The following is a 20,900-nucleotide window of genomic DNA, read 5'->3' on the forward strand; positions in this document are numbered from 1 at the left end:
GGAGGTTTTCCTTGTGGCCACTTACCGTAACTCCAAGATGCTGGTCACGTTTCGAGAGGGAAAGATGCGCCGGATGTAATTGAAGTCACCCACGAAGAGGCTGCCGTCAATGCCGACGGCCAGAGCTACCGGGGCCAGAAGCTTGTTGCCTTCCGCAAGGCCGTTGCAGCTGGGACAGGAAATGCTCCGGCGGCGGCCGTTGCCCATGATGCTGGTGATGATGGCGGGCTGCTGGGTCAGGAACTGGTTCTCCCCAGTGCCCTTGTGTAGGATTCCTGGGGGCAGGAAATGGGGGTAGTTATTGCAGCCCTCTGGAGAGGACACTTCGGTTGACTTACTGAGGGTGTGGGAAAGTGACAGAAGAGGAACAGTAGGAAATGTCGACCTTGGGGGAGCCCCCCAATTTCTTCATGGGGCTGAGAGCACTGTAATGGGATGGGTAAACGCCAAGGTCATGGTATTGGGTAAAATAACATTTGTTGAAATAATTGAAGAAGAATTGTGAGGTACGCTAAGGTGGATGGTCTGGGAAAACCAGCTCAACCTTCTCTGACATTTAAAATTAGGAGAAGGTGGAAGAAAACCTATGAGTGTTCAGGGCATTTGATGAAAAATAGCTGTGGGAAGGGGAGGGGGCTACCCCTGAAATGTCAAGGCTGGAGGGAAGGTTCCAGAGGAGAGGCTAGGCTGGATTTGAGGAAGGAAATGGGCTCACATACCGCTTTTAACATTGAGGATGTGATGCTTGTCCAGGGACCAGCCACCGAGATTGGAAGGGTCCAGCTCAAATCCCTGGAGGAGAGCTGTCCTTTTCTCCCACAGGATTAGGCTGGGGCAGGTCTCATATTCAAACCCGACAGACACTGAGAAATAGAAGGGGGTGGGGCAGAGCGAGAGACAAGAGAGTTTACTTGATTACTCCAGAGCCTTCCAGCAGGAACGAGAAACTTGTGCTTGCGGTAATACAGATTCAGTTCAAAGAACTCACTCAAGCAGGCGGGCTGATTGCTTTTCTCCTTGTGATTCCATACAATATTAAATTCAAATTTCAAGCTGAACTCAACCTTGAAACTTTACACAGGAGTACTCTGTGGGGATGGAAAGACCTTTGCAATGAACAGCTGGCTTTCAAAAATGACCCCTCTGATGGGGAGGGAAGGGATGAATCATTTAAGCACCGAACACAGCGCTTCCTTGAGAAATGGACAGGAGACCGTTCCCCTCAGCCTGCTGTTCACGGCATGCACTTGCGATATTTTGTGTTATTTATTTTCACTCGCTAGAAGAAAGACCTCTCAAAGTTCTGTGGCTCATTTATAAAGAGATTCTGGAGGCAGCAGCTTGTGTTAGTTAAGGCACTTTGTACATTCACTGAGGATTCCAGAGAGTTCCAAGTGAAGCAGGCACGGGGACACAGCCTGCCAATTATGTGGCAATTTGGTGGGGAACAGAATCCAAAAACTATAAAAATCCTGCATTTGCCACATGAACAAATAGGAAAGTGGGGAAGGAGATGAAGGACGTTAGTCCCAATTCCGTTCCAGCTCACACTTCCTCGTGGTTCCATCTTTCCCAAGTGTAAAACAGAGCAAGGGTAGCCTCAATTTCTCAGAGAGGTGTCATAAAGATAGATGAGACAAAACGCTGAGATGCCATACATTTTTAATTGGAATGCTGCTTTAAAAATATGAGGCATTGTTATTATTGCTGTTCCTACTACATTAAATTCTTAACTATGTGTGTCACCTTTGGGGATTCTCTGCAGCTTCTTTTAAATCTTGAGATATTGGAGTGTCGAGATGAACGAAAGATACATTTTATCTTGAAAAAAATTCCACATATTTTTTAGCTTGTTCCCTGAAAATTCCAAGAAACAATGACCAGCTCAGTAGCAAAGAGAATTGCTAGTGCCTGGTTTGTGGCCTTGAAATATGATTTCTCATTAAAAGGAATCAGGGCTCCTTGAAGAAATGGCTGGAGCAAGAAATGAACAATACGGGACTTCGCCACTTTATCAAACCAGAGAGCAAGGAGGAAAATAAAATCTACTAGGGCCATGTTAAAAGAATTTGGGAATCAGTTTGAAGAGGCTTTCACTGACCAAAAACAGGACAATTTGACTATTGGGAAGATAATAAATTCAACAGATATATTAGAGGTATTTCATTCTCTGAGTTCATAGCTGTATTTAAAAACACCGATTTGCCAAAATTACAATGTGGTACCACCTCACATCAGTCAGAATGGCCATCATCCAAAAGCCTACAAATAACAAATGCTGGAGAGGGTATGGAGAAAAGGGAACCCTCCTACACTGTTAGTGGGAATGTAAGTACCGTCACTGTGGAGAACAGTATGGAGGTTCCCCAGAAAACTAAAAACAGAATTGCTATATGATCCAGCCATCGCACTCCTGGACATATAACCAGCCAAAACTATAATTCAAAAAGATACATGCATACCCATGTACACTGCAGCACTATTCACAGTAGTCAAGACATGGAAATAACCTAAATATTCATTGATGGATGAGTGGATAAAGAAGATGGGGCACATGCATACAATAGAATACTACTCAACCATAAAAAGAATGAAATAATGTCTTCTGCAGCAACACAGATGCAACCAGGGATTTTCATACTAAGTGAAGTCGGTCAGAAAGACAAAGACAAATATTATATGCTATCATTTATATATGGAATCTAAAATATAATACAAATGAATCTACCTACAAAACAGAAACAGAGTCAGACAGAGAACAGCCCTGTGACTGCCAGGGGGAAGATGGGATGGTTTGGGAATTTGAGACTAGCAGAGGCAAACTATTGTATATAGGATAGAGAAACAGCCAGGTCCTACTGTATAGCACAGGGAACTATATTCAATATCCTTGATAAACCATCATTGAAAAAGAATATTAAAAAAGAATATATATATTGTATATATAAAATATGTATCACACATATATGTAAATCAATTACTTTGCTGTTCAGAAGAAATTAACACACAATTGTAAATCAACTATATTCAAAAAAATAATAAAAAAAAACCCCAAAACACTGATGTATCACCAGTAGAGGATGCTAGAGAGCCAACTCATTATGGTGAAAACTGGTAAATAAAGGGAAATAATCAAGCATTTATTCTTTCTTATTTGAACTATACCTCAAATAAGCCAGGAGTTACTGAGAAAGTATCTCTATATAAAAGTATCCTAGCTAATAAATAATAAAGAAGCAAGGACAGAATTAAAATATCATTTTGCAGTCCCTCATGACCTAATGAATCTAGGCAATGAGCATCAGTGCTGCTCAAATCACAGAAGAATATTCAAGCTGACATTAGGTGTCTCCTGATGGAAGGAGATAGCACCACCTGTCAAGATATCTTGCTTAAAAAAAATCAAAAAATAAAATATCTGGAAATAAATTTAACCAAGGATGTGAAAGACCTACATACTGAAAACTACAAGAAACTGATGAAAGAAACTGGAGAAGACACCAATAAATAGAAAGATACTCCGTGCTCATGAGTGGGAAGATATTGCTAAAATGTCCATAGTACCTAAAACAATCTATAGATTCAATATAACCCTTATCAAAATTCCAACGGCATTTTTCACAAAATTAGAACTAACACTCCTTGAATCTTCATGGAACCACAAAACCTGAACAAAGCAATCTTGAGAAGAAGAACAATGCCAGAAGGCATCATGCTCCCAGATTTCAAACTATATTACAAAACTATAGTAATCAAAGCATTATAGGCTTGACATAAAAAAAGACACAAAGAACAATGGAACAGAATAGAGAGCCCAGAAATAAATCTAAGCATGCACACTCAGTTAATTTATGACAAAGGAGCCAAGCATATACAATGGGAAAAGGACAGCTTCTTTTTTTTTTCTCTTTAAACTTTTAATTTTGAGAAAATTATAGATTCACATGCAGTTGTACGAAATAATACAGAAAGATCCCACAAGCCCTTTACCCAGTTTTTCTCAATGATAACATCCCACAAAACTTTAGGACATCATAACCAGGATACAGACATTGTTACAGGCAAGGAATGGGTGAAAGGACACTTTCTTGCATAAATGGTGTTGGGAAAATTGGACAGCCACATGCACAAAAAGAAACTGAACCATTTTATACCACTCACAAAAATGAATTTAAATGTATTAAAACTTGAACATAAAACCATAAGACCTGAATCTGTAAAACTCCTAAAAGCAAACAGGCAGTAAGCTCCTTGACATTAGTCGTGGCAAAGATTTTTTGAATGTGACACCCAACTGAAGGCGAAAGAAACAAAAAGCAACAAGTGGGACTACATCAAATTAAAAAGATTCTTCATAGCAAAAGAAACCATTCACAAAATGAAAAATAACCTACTGAATATGAGAAAACATTTGCAAACCACCTATCTCATAAAGGGTTAATGTCCACAGTTTATGAAGAACTCATACCACTTGAGAGCCCAAAACCAAAGAACTCAAGTAATGGGCAAAGGAACTGAATAGACATAAATCCACAGAAGACACACATAAGGCCAATAATACATGAAAAGATCACTAATCTTCAGGGGAATGCAATTCAACCCTATAATGAGATATCTTCTCATACCTATCATCAAAAGGAATGGCTATCATCAAATGGAACAGATGGCTATCATCAAAAGGAACACAAATAACAAATGTTGGGGAGGCTGTGGAGGAAAGGAACTCTTGTGCACTGTGGTGGGAATGTAAATCAGTACAGCTATGATGGAAAACAATATGGAGCTTTCTCAAAAAATTAAAAACAGAATTAGCATATGAGCCAGCAGTTCCACTTCTTGGTATCTATCTGGAGAAGACAAAAACATTAACTTGAAAAGATATTACCCACCCCTATGTTCATTACAGTATTATTATTATTTTCTTGTCTTTTTGTCTTTTTAGGGCCGCAACTGCAGCATATGGAGGTTCCCGAGCTAGGGGTTGAATCAGTCTGTACCTGCTGGCCTATGCCACAGCCACAGCAATGCAGCATCTGAGCCACATCTGTGACCTACACCACAGCTTACGGCAACGCTGGATCCATAACCCACTGAGCAAGGCCAGGGCTCAAACCCACATCCTCATGGATACAGGTCGGGTTCTTAACCACTGAGCCATGACAGGAGCTCCCTACAGTATTATGTTTAAGAGCCAAGATAGAGAAATAACGAACATGTCTATCAACAGGAGAATGGATAAAAAAAAAGACATGGAATACAATGAATGGAGTATTGTTCAGCCATAAAAAAGAGTGAAATCCTGTCATTTTTGACAACATGAATGGAACTTGAGGGCATTATGTTAAATGAAATAACTCAGACAAAGAAAGGGAAATAGTGTATAATCTCGCCTATATGTAGATCTATGAAACAAAAACAAACAGCGACAACAAACCAAGCTCATTACAGAAAGAGACTGGTGGTTGCTAGGGGCAGGGGATGGAGGGTGGACCAAACAGGTGCAGGAAGTCAAAAGGTACAAAATTTCAGTTAAAAAATAAATAAGTCATGGGCACATAATGGACAGCATGGTGACTATAGTTAATAATACTGTATTGTACATTTGAACATTGCTAAAATAGTATATCTTAAAGGTTCTCAGCACAAGAAAAAACGGTGTAACTATGTACATGAGAGATGTTAACTTGACCTATGGTAGTCATCATGTGGCAATATATACCAAAGTCAAATCATATTTATACTTGTTATATGTTACTTTTACCTCAAAAAAGTTTGCATAGATAAAAAAATCAAAGCTTAACTTAAAAAGCCTCAAGTTCCGACTATCAACTTATAGGAGATACGGAACAGAGGATTATGTTAAACAGCTACAGGTGCACAATATGAAAACAAACCAGACTATGGAAAATGCTCCATAATTTCTTAAACCATATAGTTTTTTTCATAAAACCTAAAAAGAGAGCTAGAAATGGAAGGGAAAACCATAGGTTAAAATAACTGAAGAGAAATCAGCCAGCAGTACAAGGGGAATCTTACTTGGATACATAGTAACCACAAGGGAAAAATCTGTGGTAATTATACAAAAGAACATGATAAAGAAGTCAAAATAACTAGTACCAAAGACAACAAAAAAGAAAGCAGGAACAGCAGATTACAAAAAGCCAAAATAAAGAACAAAATGACAATACTAAGTTCCTACCTATCAATAATCAATTTAAATGTAAACAGATTCTCCAAGTCTATGAATGTGTGTGTGTGTGTGTGTGTGTGTGTGTGTGTGTGTGTGTGTATATGGGTCACTTTGCTGTACAGAAGAAATTGACAGAACACTATAAACCAGCTCTAATGGAAAAAATAAAAATCCTTAAAAAAATAAAAAGTAAAAAGCACGAAAAATGTAAACAGATTAAATTCTCCAATAAAAAGACATGCAACAGCCAAAAGAATAAAACAAACAAGATCCAATGATATAATGCCTACAGAGACTCACCATAGCCTTAAGGACCCATAATGACTGAGAATGAAGGAATGGAAAAAGACATTTCAAGCTTTCAAGCAAATGGTAACCACCCCCTTCCTCCAAAGTGCAGAGGTAGCTATATTTATATCAGTCAAAAGAGACTTTACGTGAAAAACATTAGAAATAGACAAAGAAGGTTATTATATAACGGTAAAGTGGTTGATACAGAGAGAAGTTATAACAATTATAAATATTTGTGTGTCCAACATTGGGGCACCTAAATATATAAAGCACAAACTAACAGAGCTGAAAGGAGAAATAAACAGGATAAAATAAAGCTGTGGACTTTAATATCCCACACTCAAATATGGATAGATCATCCACTAAAAAAATCATAAAGGGAAATAGCAGATTTGAACAACACTGTAGACCAAGTGTAACAAACATACACAGAATGTTCTACACAACAACAGAAGAATACACATTCTTCAAGTGTACATGGAACATTTTCTAGGATAGAACACATGTTAGGCCACAAAACAAGTCAGCAAATTCAGGAAGCTTAAAATCCTATCAAGTGTCTTCTCTGACCATAAGGTCAAGAGACTGGAAATCAGTAACAGGAAGAAAACTGGAAAATTAAAAAATAGACGGAAATTAAAAAAATCTCCTGAATAATAAATAGATCAAAGAAGAAATTAAAGGTGAAATAAAAAGAGACGAATTAAATTGGAAACACAAGTGGAATGGACTGGGAGTTTGGGTTTAGTAGATGCAAACTATTACATTTAGAATGGGTGAGCAATGAGGTCCTACCATACAGCACAGGGAACTATATCTGGTCCCTTGGGCAAGACCATGGGACGATAATGTAAGAAAGGGAATGTATATATATGTATGACTGGGTCACTATGCTATGCAGCAGAAACTGGCACAACATTGTAAGTCAACTATACTTTAATTAAAAAAATGGATACACAGGGAGTTCCCTTCATGGCTCAGCGGTAATGAACCCAACCTGTAGCCATGAGGATGTGAGTTTGATCCCTGGCCTCGCTCAGTGGGTTAAAGATCCAGTGTTGCTGTGAGCTGTGGTATAGGTCACAGACATGGCTTGGATCTGGTGTTGCTGAGGCTGTGGTATAGGCTGGCAGCTATAGCTCTAATTTGACCCCTAGCCTGGGAACTTACATATGCTGCAGATGCAGACCTAAAAAGACCAAAAAAAAAAAAAAAAAAAAAAAAAAAAAAAGGAAACACAAATACCAGAACTTCTGGGATATATCAAAAGCACTTCTACAAGGGAAGTTCATAGCAATAAGCACCTACATTAAGGAAAAAATAAAGATTAGAGCATAAGTGAATAGAAGAGAAAAACAATAGAAAAGATGAACTAAACTAAGAGTTGGTTTTTTGAAAAGATAAACAAAACTGACAAACCCTTAATTAGACTAACTAGGGAAATTAGAGAGAGAATCCAAACAAACAACACTATGAATGAAGAAGGATACATTACTCTTTATATATAGAAATACAAAGGATCAAAAGAGGCTCCTCTGAATAATTATACATGAAAAACCTGAAAAATCTAGAAGAAATGGAAAAATTCTTAAAGACATACAACTTAACAAGACTGCATCAGGAAGAAACTGAAAATCTGAGCAGACCAATTCCTGGTAAAGAGTTGGAATACTCAATCAAAAATTTCCCAGAGAAAAATAGCTCAGGACCAGATGGCTTCACTGGTGAATTTTCCCAAACATTTTAAGAAGAATCAATACCAATCCTTCTCAAACTCTTCCAAAAAAAATCAAAGAGGAGCGAATACTTCCCCAAACTCATTTTACAAAGCCAGTATTACCTTGATACCAAAACCAGAAAAGGACACTATCAGTTAGGAAAACTATAGACCAATATTCCCTAATTAATATAGATGCAAAAATTCTCAATAAAATATTAGCAAAGTGAATTCAGCAGCAGATTAAAATGATACATACACCATTATCCAATAGGATTTATCCCCAGGATCCAAAGATGATTCAACATATGCAAATCAATAATACATCTAAGTAATAATATGAAAAAAATTAGAGATGCAGAAAAAGCATTTGACAAAATTCAACATCCATTCATGGTAAAAACTCTTTACAACATAGGCATAGGGAAAAAACCCAACTCAACAAAATAAAAGCCAAAATAACAGCCCACAGCTAACATCATACTCAATAGCAAAAGACTGAAAGCTTTTCCTCCAAGATCAGCAATGAAACAGGAGTGCCCACTCTCACCACTCCTATTCAACATGTATTAGAAGTTCTAGTTGAAGCACTCAGGAAAAAAGATATATCAAAACTTGAGGAGTTCCCATCATGGCTCACTCAGTGGTTAACGAATCCGACTAGGAAACCATGAGGTTGCAGGTTCCATCCCTGGCCTTGCTCAGTGGGTTAAGGATCTGGCATTGCCATGAGCTGTGGTGTAGGTCATTGATGCAGCTCAGATCTTTTGTTGCTGTGGTTGTGGTGTAGGCTGGTGGCTACAGCTCCAATTAGACCCCTAGCCTGGGAACCTCCATATGCTGCAGGTGTGGCCCTAGAAAAGACAAAAAGATAAAAAAAAATTTGAAAGGAAGGAGTAAAATTATCTTTACATGCAGATGGCATAATTTTATATATATAAAAATCCCAAAGACTCAACAAAAAACTCTTAGACCTAATCAATAAATTCAATAAAGCTGTAGGGTACAAAATTAGCATACAAAAATCAGTAGCAGTTTAATACACTAACAATGAGTTTTCTGAATAAGAAATAAATAAATAAATCCCATTTATAATAGCATCAAAAACATTTAGGAATAAATTTAATCAAGGAGGTGAAAGATTACTATGAAAACCACAAGACATTGAAAGAAATCAAAGGAGATAAATAAGTGGAAAGTATCTGGTGTTCACTGGTTTGGAAGAATTAAAATTGCTAAAATGTCAATACTGCCAAATGCCATCTATAGATTCAGCGCAATCCTTATTAAGATTCCAATGGCATTTTTTTTACAAAAGTAGAAAAAAAAGTCTTAAAATTTATATAGAACGACAAAAGACCCAAAGAAACCCTGAGAATGAAGAACAAAGCAGAAGGTATCACCTTCCTGGTTTCAAGCTATACTATTAAGCTGCAATCATCAAAACAGTATGGTACTGACATAAAAACAGACAAATAGACCAGTGAAACAGAACTGAGAGCCCAGAAATAAACCCAAACATGTATGGTCAACAAATGTTTGACAAAAAAGCCAAGAATACTCAATGGAGGAACAGTCTTTTCAATAAATGGTGCCAGGATAATTGCATACTCACATGAATAAGAATGAAACTGGACCTATATCTTATACCACTTATAAAAAATTACCACAAAATAGATTAAACACGTAAATGTAAGATCTGAAACCATGAAATTCCTATTAAAAAAACAGGAATAAAGCTCCTTGACATGGGTCTTGGTAATGACTTTTTTGGCTATGATACTTAAGGCACAAGTAACAAAATTAAAAAAAAAAAATAAGCAAGTGGGACCACACTAAACTAAAAAGATTCTGCACAGCAAAAGAAACCATAAAAATAAAAAAACAACCTACATAATGGGAAAAATGTTTGCAAACCATAGATCTGATAAGGAGTTAATATCCAAAATACATAAAGAGCTCATACAATTCAAAAGCAAAAAACCCACAAATAACCCACATAAAATTGTGTATATGTATAACCAAATCACTTTGATGTAAAGCAGAAATGATCACAACATTGGAAATCAATAATAATTCAATAAAAAATTTAAAATATAACAAAATGGGCAAAGGATCTGTATAGACATTTATTTAAAGAAGATATACAAAAGCTAACAGGTACGTGAAAAAATGCCAAACATTGCTAATCATTAGGGAAATACAAATTAAAACCACATGCCTGTTAGAATGGCAATCATCAACAAGACAGGAGATAACAAATGATGGTGAGGACGTTGAGAAAACAAAACCCTTGTGCAATGTTGATGGGGTTGGAAAATAGTACGGAGGCTCCTCAAAAAGTTAAAAATAGGGAGTTCCCATTGTGGCTTAGTGGGTTAAGATTCCAACTAGTATCCATGAGGATGAGGGTTTGATCTCTGGCCTTGCTCAGTGGGTTAAGGATCTGGCGTTGCTGTGAGCTGCAGTTTAAGTCACAGATGCAGCTTGGATCTGGCGTTGCTTTGAGCTGCAGTTTAAGTCACAGATGCAGCTTGGATCTGGCATTACTATGGCTGTGATATAGGCCAGCAGCTGCAGCTCTAACTGGACCCCTAGCCTGGGAACTTTCACATGCCACAAGAGTGTCTGCAAAAAAAAAAAAAAAAAAAGGTAAAAATAAAAGTACCTATTCACAATAGCCAGGACATGCAAACAACCTAAATGTCCATCGACAGATGAACGGATTAAAAAGATGTGGTATATATACACAATGAAATATGACTCAGCCATAAAAAAGAAAAAATAATGCCATTTGCAGCAACATGGATGGAACCAGAGACTCTCATACTAAGTGAAATAAGTCAGAAAGAGAAAGACAAATACCATATGATATCATTTATATCTGGAATCTACTATACGGCACAAATGAATCTTTCCACAGGAAAAAAATCATGGACATGGAGAACAGACTTGAGGTTGCCAAGGGGAAGGGAGAGGGAGTGGGATGGACTGGGAGTCTGGGGTTCATAGATGCAAATTACTGCATTTGGAATGGATAAGCAATGAAATCCTGCTTTATAGCACTGGGAACTATATCTAGTCTCTTATGATGGAACATGATGGAGGATAATGTGAGAAAAAGAATGTATATATGTATGTATGACTGGGTTACCTTGCTGTACAGTAGAAAAGTGACAGAACACTGTAAATCAGCTATAATGGGAAAAAGTCATTTAAAATAAAAAAAGTACCATATGATCCAGCAATTCCACTTTTGAGAATATATCTGAAGAAATTAACACGCCATGTCAAAGAGATATTTGCACCTCCATGTTCATAACAGCATAATCAAGAAATGGAAACAATCGAAGTGTCCACAGATGGATGGATGAATAATCACACACTCACACACACACACACACACACACACACACACACACAGTGGAATATTACTGAGCCATAAAAGGGGAAATCTTACCATTTGCAACAAGGATGGAACTTGAAGGCATTATATGAGGTGAGAAAAGTCAGAGAGAGAAAGACAAACACTGAATGATCTCACTTATATGTGGAACCTAAAAACAAAACAAATGCCTAGAAAAGTATATCAGACTTGTGGTTATCAGAGCCAGAAAGTGGGGAGGGGGGAAGCTGGATGAAAGTGTTCAAAAGGTACAAACTTCCAGATTTGAGGTAAGTAAGTATGAGGGGTGTAACGTACAGCATGGTGACTGTAGTTCACACTGCTGTGTGATAACAGGAAAGTTGTTGAGAGAATAAATCCTATGACTTCTTTACACAAAAAGAATTTTTTTCCTTTGTTCTTTCTTTTTTTAATTTTATCTTTATGAGAAGATAGATGCTAGCTGAGTCTCTTGCACTAATCATTTCACAATATAAGCAAATCAAACTATCATGCTGCATGTCATCAACTTATACGGTGATGTATGCCAATTATTTCTCAATAAAACTGGGGAAAAATGAGCTAGAGATGCAAAGGAAAACCATAGCTTAAAAAAATTTAAGACACCACAGCTACGCCCTTCTCGGTATTTATCCAGAGAACAACAAAACATGAATTTAAAAAGATATATGCACCTCTATGTTCACTGCAGTATTTTTTACAATAGCCAAGATATGGAATCGACCTAAGTGTCCACTGATGGATGAATGGATAAAGAAATACTACCACTTGGCCATAAAAAGCATGAAATCCTGCCACTTGTGACAACATGGATGGACCTTGAAGATATTATGCTAGATAAAATAAGAAGTAGAAAGATAAAATTCCAAATGATTTCACTCATATGAGGAATGTCAAAAAATTGAACAAACAAAACAAAACCAAAACAAACTCACAGATACAGGGATGAGACTAGTAGTTACCAGAGGGGAAGGGGGTTGATGGGAGGGTGAAACGGGTGAAGGGGGTCAACCATGTGATGATGAATAGCAACTACATTTGCGGTAGGGATCACTGTGCAGTGTACAAGATGTCCAGTTATAGCACTGGCACCTGAAATGTATATAACCACAAAAAACGAGAAGAAATCAATCAGTTGCAAAAGGTGAATCTAGTTTGGATTCTGATTCAAACAAGTAAAACACTACTATTTTCTGACAGTTATAAGGCAACAGAGAAAACTGAAAATATTGAACAATAATTGGCTATGTGATATTAAGAAATTATTGTGTTTCTCGGTTGTGATAATGATATGGTTGTTATACTCTTCTTTTGGTCACACCCACAGCATGACAAAATTCCCAGGCCAGAGACTGAACCTGTGTCACAGCAGTGACCCAAGCCAGAGCAATAACAATGCCAGATCCTCAAGTGGTAGGCCACCAGGAACTCCATTAGTCTACTTAAATTTTTTTTTTTTTTAAATAGTCACACCTGCAGCATATGGAAATTCCTGGGCCAGGGACTGAATCCAAGCTGCAGCTGTGACCTACGCTGCAGCTGTGGCAATGCCAGATCCTTAACTCATTGCACCAGGCCAGAGAGGAACCCGCACCTCCCAGCGACCTGAGCCACTTTAGTCAGGTCCTTAACCCACTGCATCTCACTGGAAACTCCCCATCGGTCTCCTTTTTGAGGTTGGCTATCATTTTGATATTGGCTAAAGTCTGATACCTATTTTCTGATTAGCTGCTGTTAATATTAAGTGCACTAGTTATTCCAATAATTTATTACTATCTTTATTATGCTATTAACTCCACTCATTGATGCAGCAGACCACTAGGGCCATATCCCAAGCCTGGGTAACCTGCTCCCTGTGTGACCTTAGGCAACCTGTCCTCTCCTTCCTGTCCCATCGGCTCAGTGGGGAGGATGGGAGTGCCTGTTCAACAGGGTCCCTGAGATGTTACCCGAGACAAAGGCTGTAGCAGCACGTTCTGCACCAAGGGAGCGTCTGCTGAAACACCCGCTGCCAATTACAGGGAACATTTCTGAGTTTGCTGGTTTCTTATTTTGGGAACTTAGTGCAGTTGTGAAAACCAGGATGAGCCCACTGGTGAAGACAATACCAGATTCTGGATTTAAATTAATCCCAGACAGCCTTCTACAAGTAGGAATACCCTGGGCAGGTTGATATTAGTCCACAGCTCACAACTCTTCCAAGACTGATAACCACAGGACGCTTCTCTTACGATGGTCTTTCCTTAAGTGGGGAGTCATGTGATTCTCTCACAGGCAAAGCCTGTGGTGGTTGGACCACCCGCCCCCAGCTCCATTTCCTGGCTCTCTGGGTGTATTCTGTGTCATCTGCAGGTGTCCTCCCTGGAACATGATCCAGCCCCTGCCACCTCTCTCCCCTGCCTCAAATATCCTCCCCGTCCACCACATTCCAGCTGCACCGGCCAGTCTTTGTCCTTCAAAAACATGTCACACATCACGTCCCTTTCTTTTTTTCCTGCCAGGAAAAGAATGCTCTTTTTCTGATTTTCGCGCAGCTCTTTCTCATTCCAGTCTCTACATAAACATCACCTGCTGAGGAGCTTTCCCTCAACGCCCACCCGCCGGGGCCACCCCTCCTCCCCAGGACACATCACCCATTTTTATTTTCATATTAGCACTTATCACTGCTTGATATTTTCCTGTCCAGTCTGTGTTTGTCATCTCAACCCCGCCTAGAATAGAAGGTCCACGGAAGAGGACTGTCTGTCTCTCTGATGGACCACTGCACCCCTATCGAGTAGAACAGTGTGTGTCACATCCTAGGAACTCAAAAAATGCTGGTCAAGCTTAAAGCAGGCCTAAATCCAAGGATTGGGCATGTTGAAATGGAAACATACCAACAGCATCAGAAAGTCCGTAGACCCTTTGGCCGTAGGCGTCCGTCTTGTCCCAGATGAAGGTGTAGGCCAGGTTGGGAGAGGCCTGGAATGACTTCTGGAAGAGGTGCCCCTCAACAGCCACCATCAGATGCACCTTGATGAGGTTCAGGGGCACCGTGGACTGGGTCATGGTGATCTTCAGCAGCGACTTGTAGCCTGCCGTCCTGGAGCTCAGGTAGCGAAGCTTCACGGTGGAACCAGGGAGCTCAATTTCTTCATGAAGCACCTAGAGAGGAAAGGCCAGGTGGCTCCATGGCATCCAACGCACCCTGGCAGCTGGGCTCTCTGCAACCCGGAGCTGCCTGTCTGCGACCACCCTCACCAAAGCATTCCACCCTGGGTGGGGCGCAAGCTTCACTTCCCACCGCTGAGAGAGAGGAAATAAAACCACCACCAAAACGTTACCTTACACTCCCGAGCGAAGGGGCTGAGGTTATGATTTTTGGATTAATAATTATTCTTGGTCACTGTTGTGTTTCTTTTTAAAACCACGCTGCTGGCAAAAGATGTAAATAAGAACAGCAGGCTTTATTGCTAGTTGCATGCAAGGAGGCCGCAAGAGGCTGTAATTATATGAACCTGCAACTTCCACTGACAATTGGTATAAAGCAACAGGGAGGCAATAATGTAATATGCCCTCTGTCGTAACGCCGATGTAGATCATTAAAGCGCCTCTTATCATGTATCTCTGTGACTAACAGGAATAAAAAGCAATTTGCAGGTGGGTTGCACATATGTATATTGTTTTTATTCTATTAAAAGCTCCAGTGACTGCCAAAGTCTTGAACGACTATCGGAAAACATCTGGAATGTCCAGGAGAGATTCAGTTTTCTCTCCAGTGATGATGTGCTCTGCTGTCTTCTCACTTGTTGGTCCCTCCCCCTTAAAGGTTAGTTTCTGGCTCAAGCAGGGAGAGGGATGTGGTGGGAGGAAAGCTGGCCAGCCAGTGTGGATCGGGGCAGGATTTAGAGGTCCCCCCCGCCCCCTGCTGCCCGGGACCCGCTGCTCCTACCTGGGTCTCAGGCACGATGGGATTCTGCCCCGGGGCAGCGCTGAAGAAGGTGGACAGCGGGGAGGAGATGATGATCGGATCCGGCCGGACAAAGCCGCTGAGGTCACAGCTGGGGATGGAGTTCTCCTCCGTTTTCATCACCAGGGTGTCCATGGCGTAAAAGCTATTCCACGGCAGCCACACGGTGCGCTCCTGGCTCATGAACGGGGCTCGCTCGAAGTGCAGGGTCAAGGAGGCGCCGCCATTGGCAATCAGGTCAAACCTGGAGAGGGAGGAAGTGGCTGCCCTGAGAGGGGTGACCTCACCTGCAGACCAGGTAGTCTCTGGCCAGGGAGGGGCTGAGCAGGCAGGAGAATGAGGGCTTGGTTGGCAGGTGGGCTGCGTTGACACCCAAACGCTACCACTTACTAGCTCTGTGACTGTGGGCAAATTACTAACCCTCTCTGAGCTCTAGTTTCTTCATCTGTGAAATGGGAATAATTAAGCCAGCTTCACAGCGTGGCTGACAGAATGAAATATCATGAGGAACTCAGAGCGGGGGCCGGGGGGGGGCAGCCGTGGAAGCCTGTGAGCTAAGGGTGGCCCACCACCTGTTTTGGTAGAGTTTTATTGGAATACCAGCCACACCCATTATCCTCTCCAGCTGCTCCTGCCCTGCAGAGGCAGAGCTGAGTAGATGCCACAGGAACCACGTGGCAGGCAAAGCCTAAAACATATACATTTCGGCCCTCAGCCGAAAACGTTTCCCCAGCCCTGGTGGAAAGCATTTAGCATCATGCTAGGCTAATAGACGTGTTCACTAAATAGTGCGGTTATATAAATATTCGATGCTAGGACACAGAGGGGGTCGTGAACATTTTCTTTTCATCAGCTTGTGCTGTTTCTGATTTTTTTTTTTGTTTCACAGAACCTTAACTTTTTAAAAAAGATATATATTTTCTGAGATTATATTAGCTTCAGCTGTATACCATAATGATTTACCTTTGTGTATATCGTGAAATGATCACCATCCTAAGTCCATTCTTTACCCCACAGAGTTACAATTTTTTTTTCCCTTGGGATGAATACTTTTAAGACCTATCTTAGCAACTTTCAAATATAGAATATATTTCCGGGAGTTCCCGTCGTGGTGCAGTGGTTAACGAATCCGACTAGGAACCATGAGGTTGCGGGTTCGGTCCCTGCCCTTGCTCAGTGGGTTAACGATCCGGCGTTGCCGTGAGCTGTGGTGTAGGTTGCAGACGTGGCTCGGATCCTGCATTGCTGTGGCTCTGGCGTAGGCAGGTGGCTACAGCTCCGATTCAACCCCTAGCCTGGGAACCTCCATATGCCGCGGGAGCGGCCCAAGAAATAGCAACAACAACAAAAGACAAAAAGACAAAAGACAAAAAAAAAAAAAAAAAAAAAAGAATATGATATTTCCGACTAGAGTCACCACGGTGTACATACACCCCAGGACTTATGTTATACCTAGAAGTTTGCCCTCTTTCTGATATTTTTTTCCAGAACACAAATTTATTTGGCATTTGGATGAAACGTTTCTCACCATTTCTGACACATTTTTTTTTTTCTTTTTTCTTTTTAGGCCTGCACCTGTGGCATATGGAAGTTCCCAGGCTAGGGGGTCGAATCAGAGCTGCAGGTGCTGGCCTACACCACAGCCACAGCAATGCAGGATCCGAGCCGTGTCTGTGACCTACATCACAGCTCCCAGGAACGCTGGATCCTTAACCCACTGAGCGAGGCCAGGGATCAAACCTGCAACCTCATGGCTCCTAGAGACAAATTATTCTTAAGTTATATTTCTGTTTGTTCCTCAAGAGCAGGCTGGATGTCTATTACTAGTAAAGGTAGTGTTTTTTTTTCCCCAAATTAATGGGAAAGGATGTTAAGGGAGAGAAGTTTCTCAAGTTTAAGCTTTTCTCCTCCACCAGGATCCCCGGGCAGTGATGTTCTCTTGCACACACTTCAGAATCCCCAGCAACTAGCAGAGTTCCTGGATGACAGTAAAAACTCAATGAAAATATATGGACTCATTGGCTTCATTCAATTTTGGTAGCCCTTTGCTGTTTTTCAATAGCTGTAAAATGAGCAAACATGGTAGAAGAGGTTATTCATTTGTTTGTATTTTTATTTGGGGGCACTGCTGGGGATGGTTTTGTACAGGGTATAGAACCTTCTTCCTCGTGCGTAGGACCAAATCCAACCATCCATGTCTGTGGCACACACGACAATCCAGATTGTGGGGCTCCTCGGAGCATTTCCAAACACACCCTGTTACTTCCAGGGCTTTGTGACCCTGAGCAAGGTAAGGAATCACCAATCCAGGAGGCTGCAGAGATGCTCTGGGAGGTGGATTTGGGCGATAATTAGGAAGCGGCAGAGAGGGCTGGGGCCCCGTGGAGTAGGGAGAGACAGCAGACCAAGGATGCAGAAACATCCTCTGGTGCCCTTGCGGGACTTACAGGGTGAGAACACTGGCTTTTAAGCATGAACAAGCGCCAAGGTAGCTCTGAAGATTGACGTTCGCAGTCCTAGTGCGCTAATTAGGTGTGTCTAAGGAAATGGAAGTCTGAGACACCAGAAACCTAGTGACTACTGAGAACATTTGGTTTCAGAGATGAAAGTAGGAAGACAGGAGTTCCTGTCACGGCTCAGTGGTTAACGAATCCGACTAGGAACCATGAGGTTGCAGGTTCGATGCCTGGCCTTGCTCAGTGGGTTAAGGATCCGGCATTGACGTTGAGCTGTGGTGTAGGTTGCAGACGTGGCTCGGATCTGGCGTTGCTGTGACTGTGTTGTAGGCCGGTGGCTACAGCTCCAATTAGACCCCTAGTCTGGGAACCTCCATATGCTGCAGGTGCGGCCCTAGAAAAGACCGAAAAAAAAAAAAAAAAAAAAAGAAAAAGAAAAAGAAAAAGAAAAAGCCCTGTCTTCGCTAGGAAGACAGGGCTACTCTGAGTTAGTAATCTTTGAAACTACCCTCAAAGCTACCTTAGGACATTAGGAAATAAGGCCCGATTCTTCACCACAGAAAGGCAAGAATCACAGTTCATGATCTGTTTATGATTTTCCAGACTCCAGTTTTATAGAAACAGTGTTGCATCAGATGTACAGCGAGTTTCCTCTTTCATTTGGAATAGAACACGAGTGTGTGTGTGTGTGTGTGTGTGTGTGTGTGTGTGTGTGTTTTAAGCCCAGGATGGGTAGGTATTTTCTCCTTCTTGGAGACTTCTTTCCTTCTTTTTATCTTTTTCTTTAAATTTCAACTCCATGACCAACGGATTAAGGAAATGACAGAGCTTTCATCTTGGTGGGGGCTGCACGGGTGTGTGTTTCCAATCAGAACATAATAGGGAAAGGTTGCCTCCTTTACACAGCAGGGTGACGGCTAAATGTATTTAATTAGACTTCTCTGATTACATCCCACCCCCTCAAAACAGGAGCAAAAACAACACAACTCCTAAAGCCACAGATGAAAGCAGAAGGGGTTCACCACAGGACACTGTGTCATGCGGATCCCTGTCACCCTGCACTGCGTTTGATTTAAAATAGGCCTGAGGTTCCAAGAGCTACTTTCCCTTCTTTCTAGGATCTACCCCCTCCAACCCCCCCTCCCCAACACACACGAAAGCATTTACCTGCCATGGAAAAAGCGTGGCTGTTGGCAGCCATGGATAGGTTGGCTGCTCTCTTATTTTCCATTTTTGAGACCATACCAAAAGGCAAAAAATATCCCTGGGGTAGGGGGGTGGAATTCTCTCTAGAAGTCTGGCCTGGTGGGTCTCCCCCAGGTCCATGAGGGGGAACCATGTGGTTCCCAGCCCACAGCACCATCTGTCTCTCTGTCTGCGCCCTCAGTCCTAAGTAAGTGGAGCCCCACAAAGCTACTTACGTGCCATCTTGGCGGGTGATGGTGTAGCCGTATTTTGGATACTTGACAAAAGACACGTTCACACCAATCAGGGGAGTCCCATCTGTAGTTACTACTTGGCCTCGGATGAGAGAAACCAAGCTGAGAGAAAAAGAAACACAAGCTTTTGAGCCACACACAGGAGAGAAGGGGAGGTGGGGGAGACGGTCGAGTTCCCCTTCCCCTTGCCAACGTCCCCACCCCCATCCTCGTCTTGTCCCCCAGGCAAGGAGAAGACTTTCCAACATGTACTTCTGGCTTTACACCATCACACCTCACAGAGAGACGTGGGCAAGAGGGAGGTCTCAAGGCTTGATTCCCCTGAGGAGCAGGCTGGGGTGACATCCACGGGCAGCATCTGCGGTCCTTTGGCCATGGGGTCCCCCGGCACATCCCCTCTGCCCATGGCTTCACTCTGTTTCCTGACATCGCTTGACTTTTGCTTGGCCCAAGCTTCCGGCTGCTCCTCATCACTCATGTTTGTGCCTTAGCCTGGCACAGAGAATATTATCCTCGGGTGAGAGCTTCCCCATCTGGCTACTCATTTCCTTTTTTGGCTTTGCAGGAAGGCAATGTTACTTTTCTCCCCCAGGCTGGGATGTCAGAGGGAGTGGGGGTGGGGAGCACTCAGAGATTTTTTTTTTTTTTTTTTTTTATGAGGCTGGGACATATACATATATTGTTTTTTTGTTGCCTTTTAAGAGCAAAATTTCTCATAATCCATGACAGCCTGAGGAAAAGAGAATATTAGAGAGTTTGTTTTTTTTTTTTTTTTTCTGGTAGGCCCCTATTGGAGCCTGGATTTCGTGGAACTATATATTTCTCTTATATCAAATTCCTGCTTTCATGATTCGTGGCAGGGGAGAGAGAGGTGGCTGAAATCCCTCCCAATTTTTTTTTTCCACTGGGAGAGTAAAACTCCCCTCTCTCCAGATCACAGTAATTAGAACTTTTCCAAAGATGCCAGGACTCAACCAGCTCCTTCTGGGAAATCCCATAAAACAACAGAGATGCCACAATATTCCACTCAAGATCTACGCGGAGAGAATGCACACGCCTCCTTTCACCTGAATTCTCTTGATGTCACAGAGAAATGGGCCAATGAGAAGTCCCATTTTTACACGGAGCCTCCAGCCTACTAGGCAGGTCTGCAGCTGTATTGTTGGCTGTCAAGCCACTGGGCAATTTGGCAGATGCAAGAGGTTCTCAGGCATCCAGGTTCCTGGATGCACTCCCGATTTCTGAACTAGGTAATAAAGCTGACCAGTTCTGTGCCAAAATCTTGGCCACGTCTGCTCAGATTTTGGCATGCTCTCCCTTCTGCCATCCCAGGTGACCCCCAAACTGGAGGGATGCTCTCTCCAAGCACCTCTCTTTTTAGAAGCAATACCCCTAACTCTTCAACTCCGACCCTCCAATCTCCAGAGGGTGTAGACTGTTCCACTGACAGCT

At 41.6% G+C, this 20,900-nt stretch overlaps 1 protein-coding gene across 50 annotated transcripts in view; it reads right to left on the reverse strand.

Moving 5' to 3' along the window:
* TENM2 (teneurin transmembrane protein 2) overlaps positions 1 to 20,900 on the reverse strand; it is a 1,290,011-nt gene that overhangs the window by 76,653 nt on the left and 1,192,458 nt on the right. For all 50 annotated transcript variants that reach the window (XM_085001825.1, XM_085001822.1, XM_085001814.1 and 47 more), the window contains 5 exons: positions 19,431 to 19,550; positions 15,536 to 15,797; positions 14,481 to 14,748; positions 720 to 863; positions 26 to 275 (listed from right to left, as the gene is read on the reverse strand). In XM_085001825.1, coding sequence (XP_084857951.1) covers positions 26 to 275; positions 720 to 863; positions 14,481 to 14,748; positions 15,536 to 15,797; positions 19,431 to 19,550 — 1,044 coding nt within the window. The remainder of the gene's footprint in view (positions 1 to 25; positions 276 to 719; positions 864 to 14,480; positions 14,749 to 15,535; positions 15,798 to 19,430; positions 19,551 to 20,900) is intronic.

Source organism: Sus scrofa, chromosome 16 (assembly GCF_054392235.1).
Source record: "Sus scrofa isolate SSC_HxYL_T2T_F1_AM1 chromosome 16, Sscrofa_HxYL_maternal_Yorkshire_Landrace_v2.0, whole genome shotgun sequence".
Classification (NCBI taxonomy): domain Eukaryota; kingdom Metazoa; phylum Chordata; class Mammalia; order Artiodactyla; family Suidae; genus Sus; species Sus scrofa.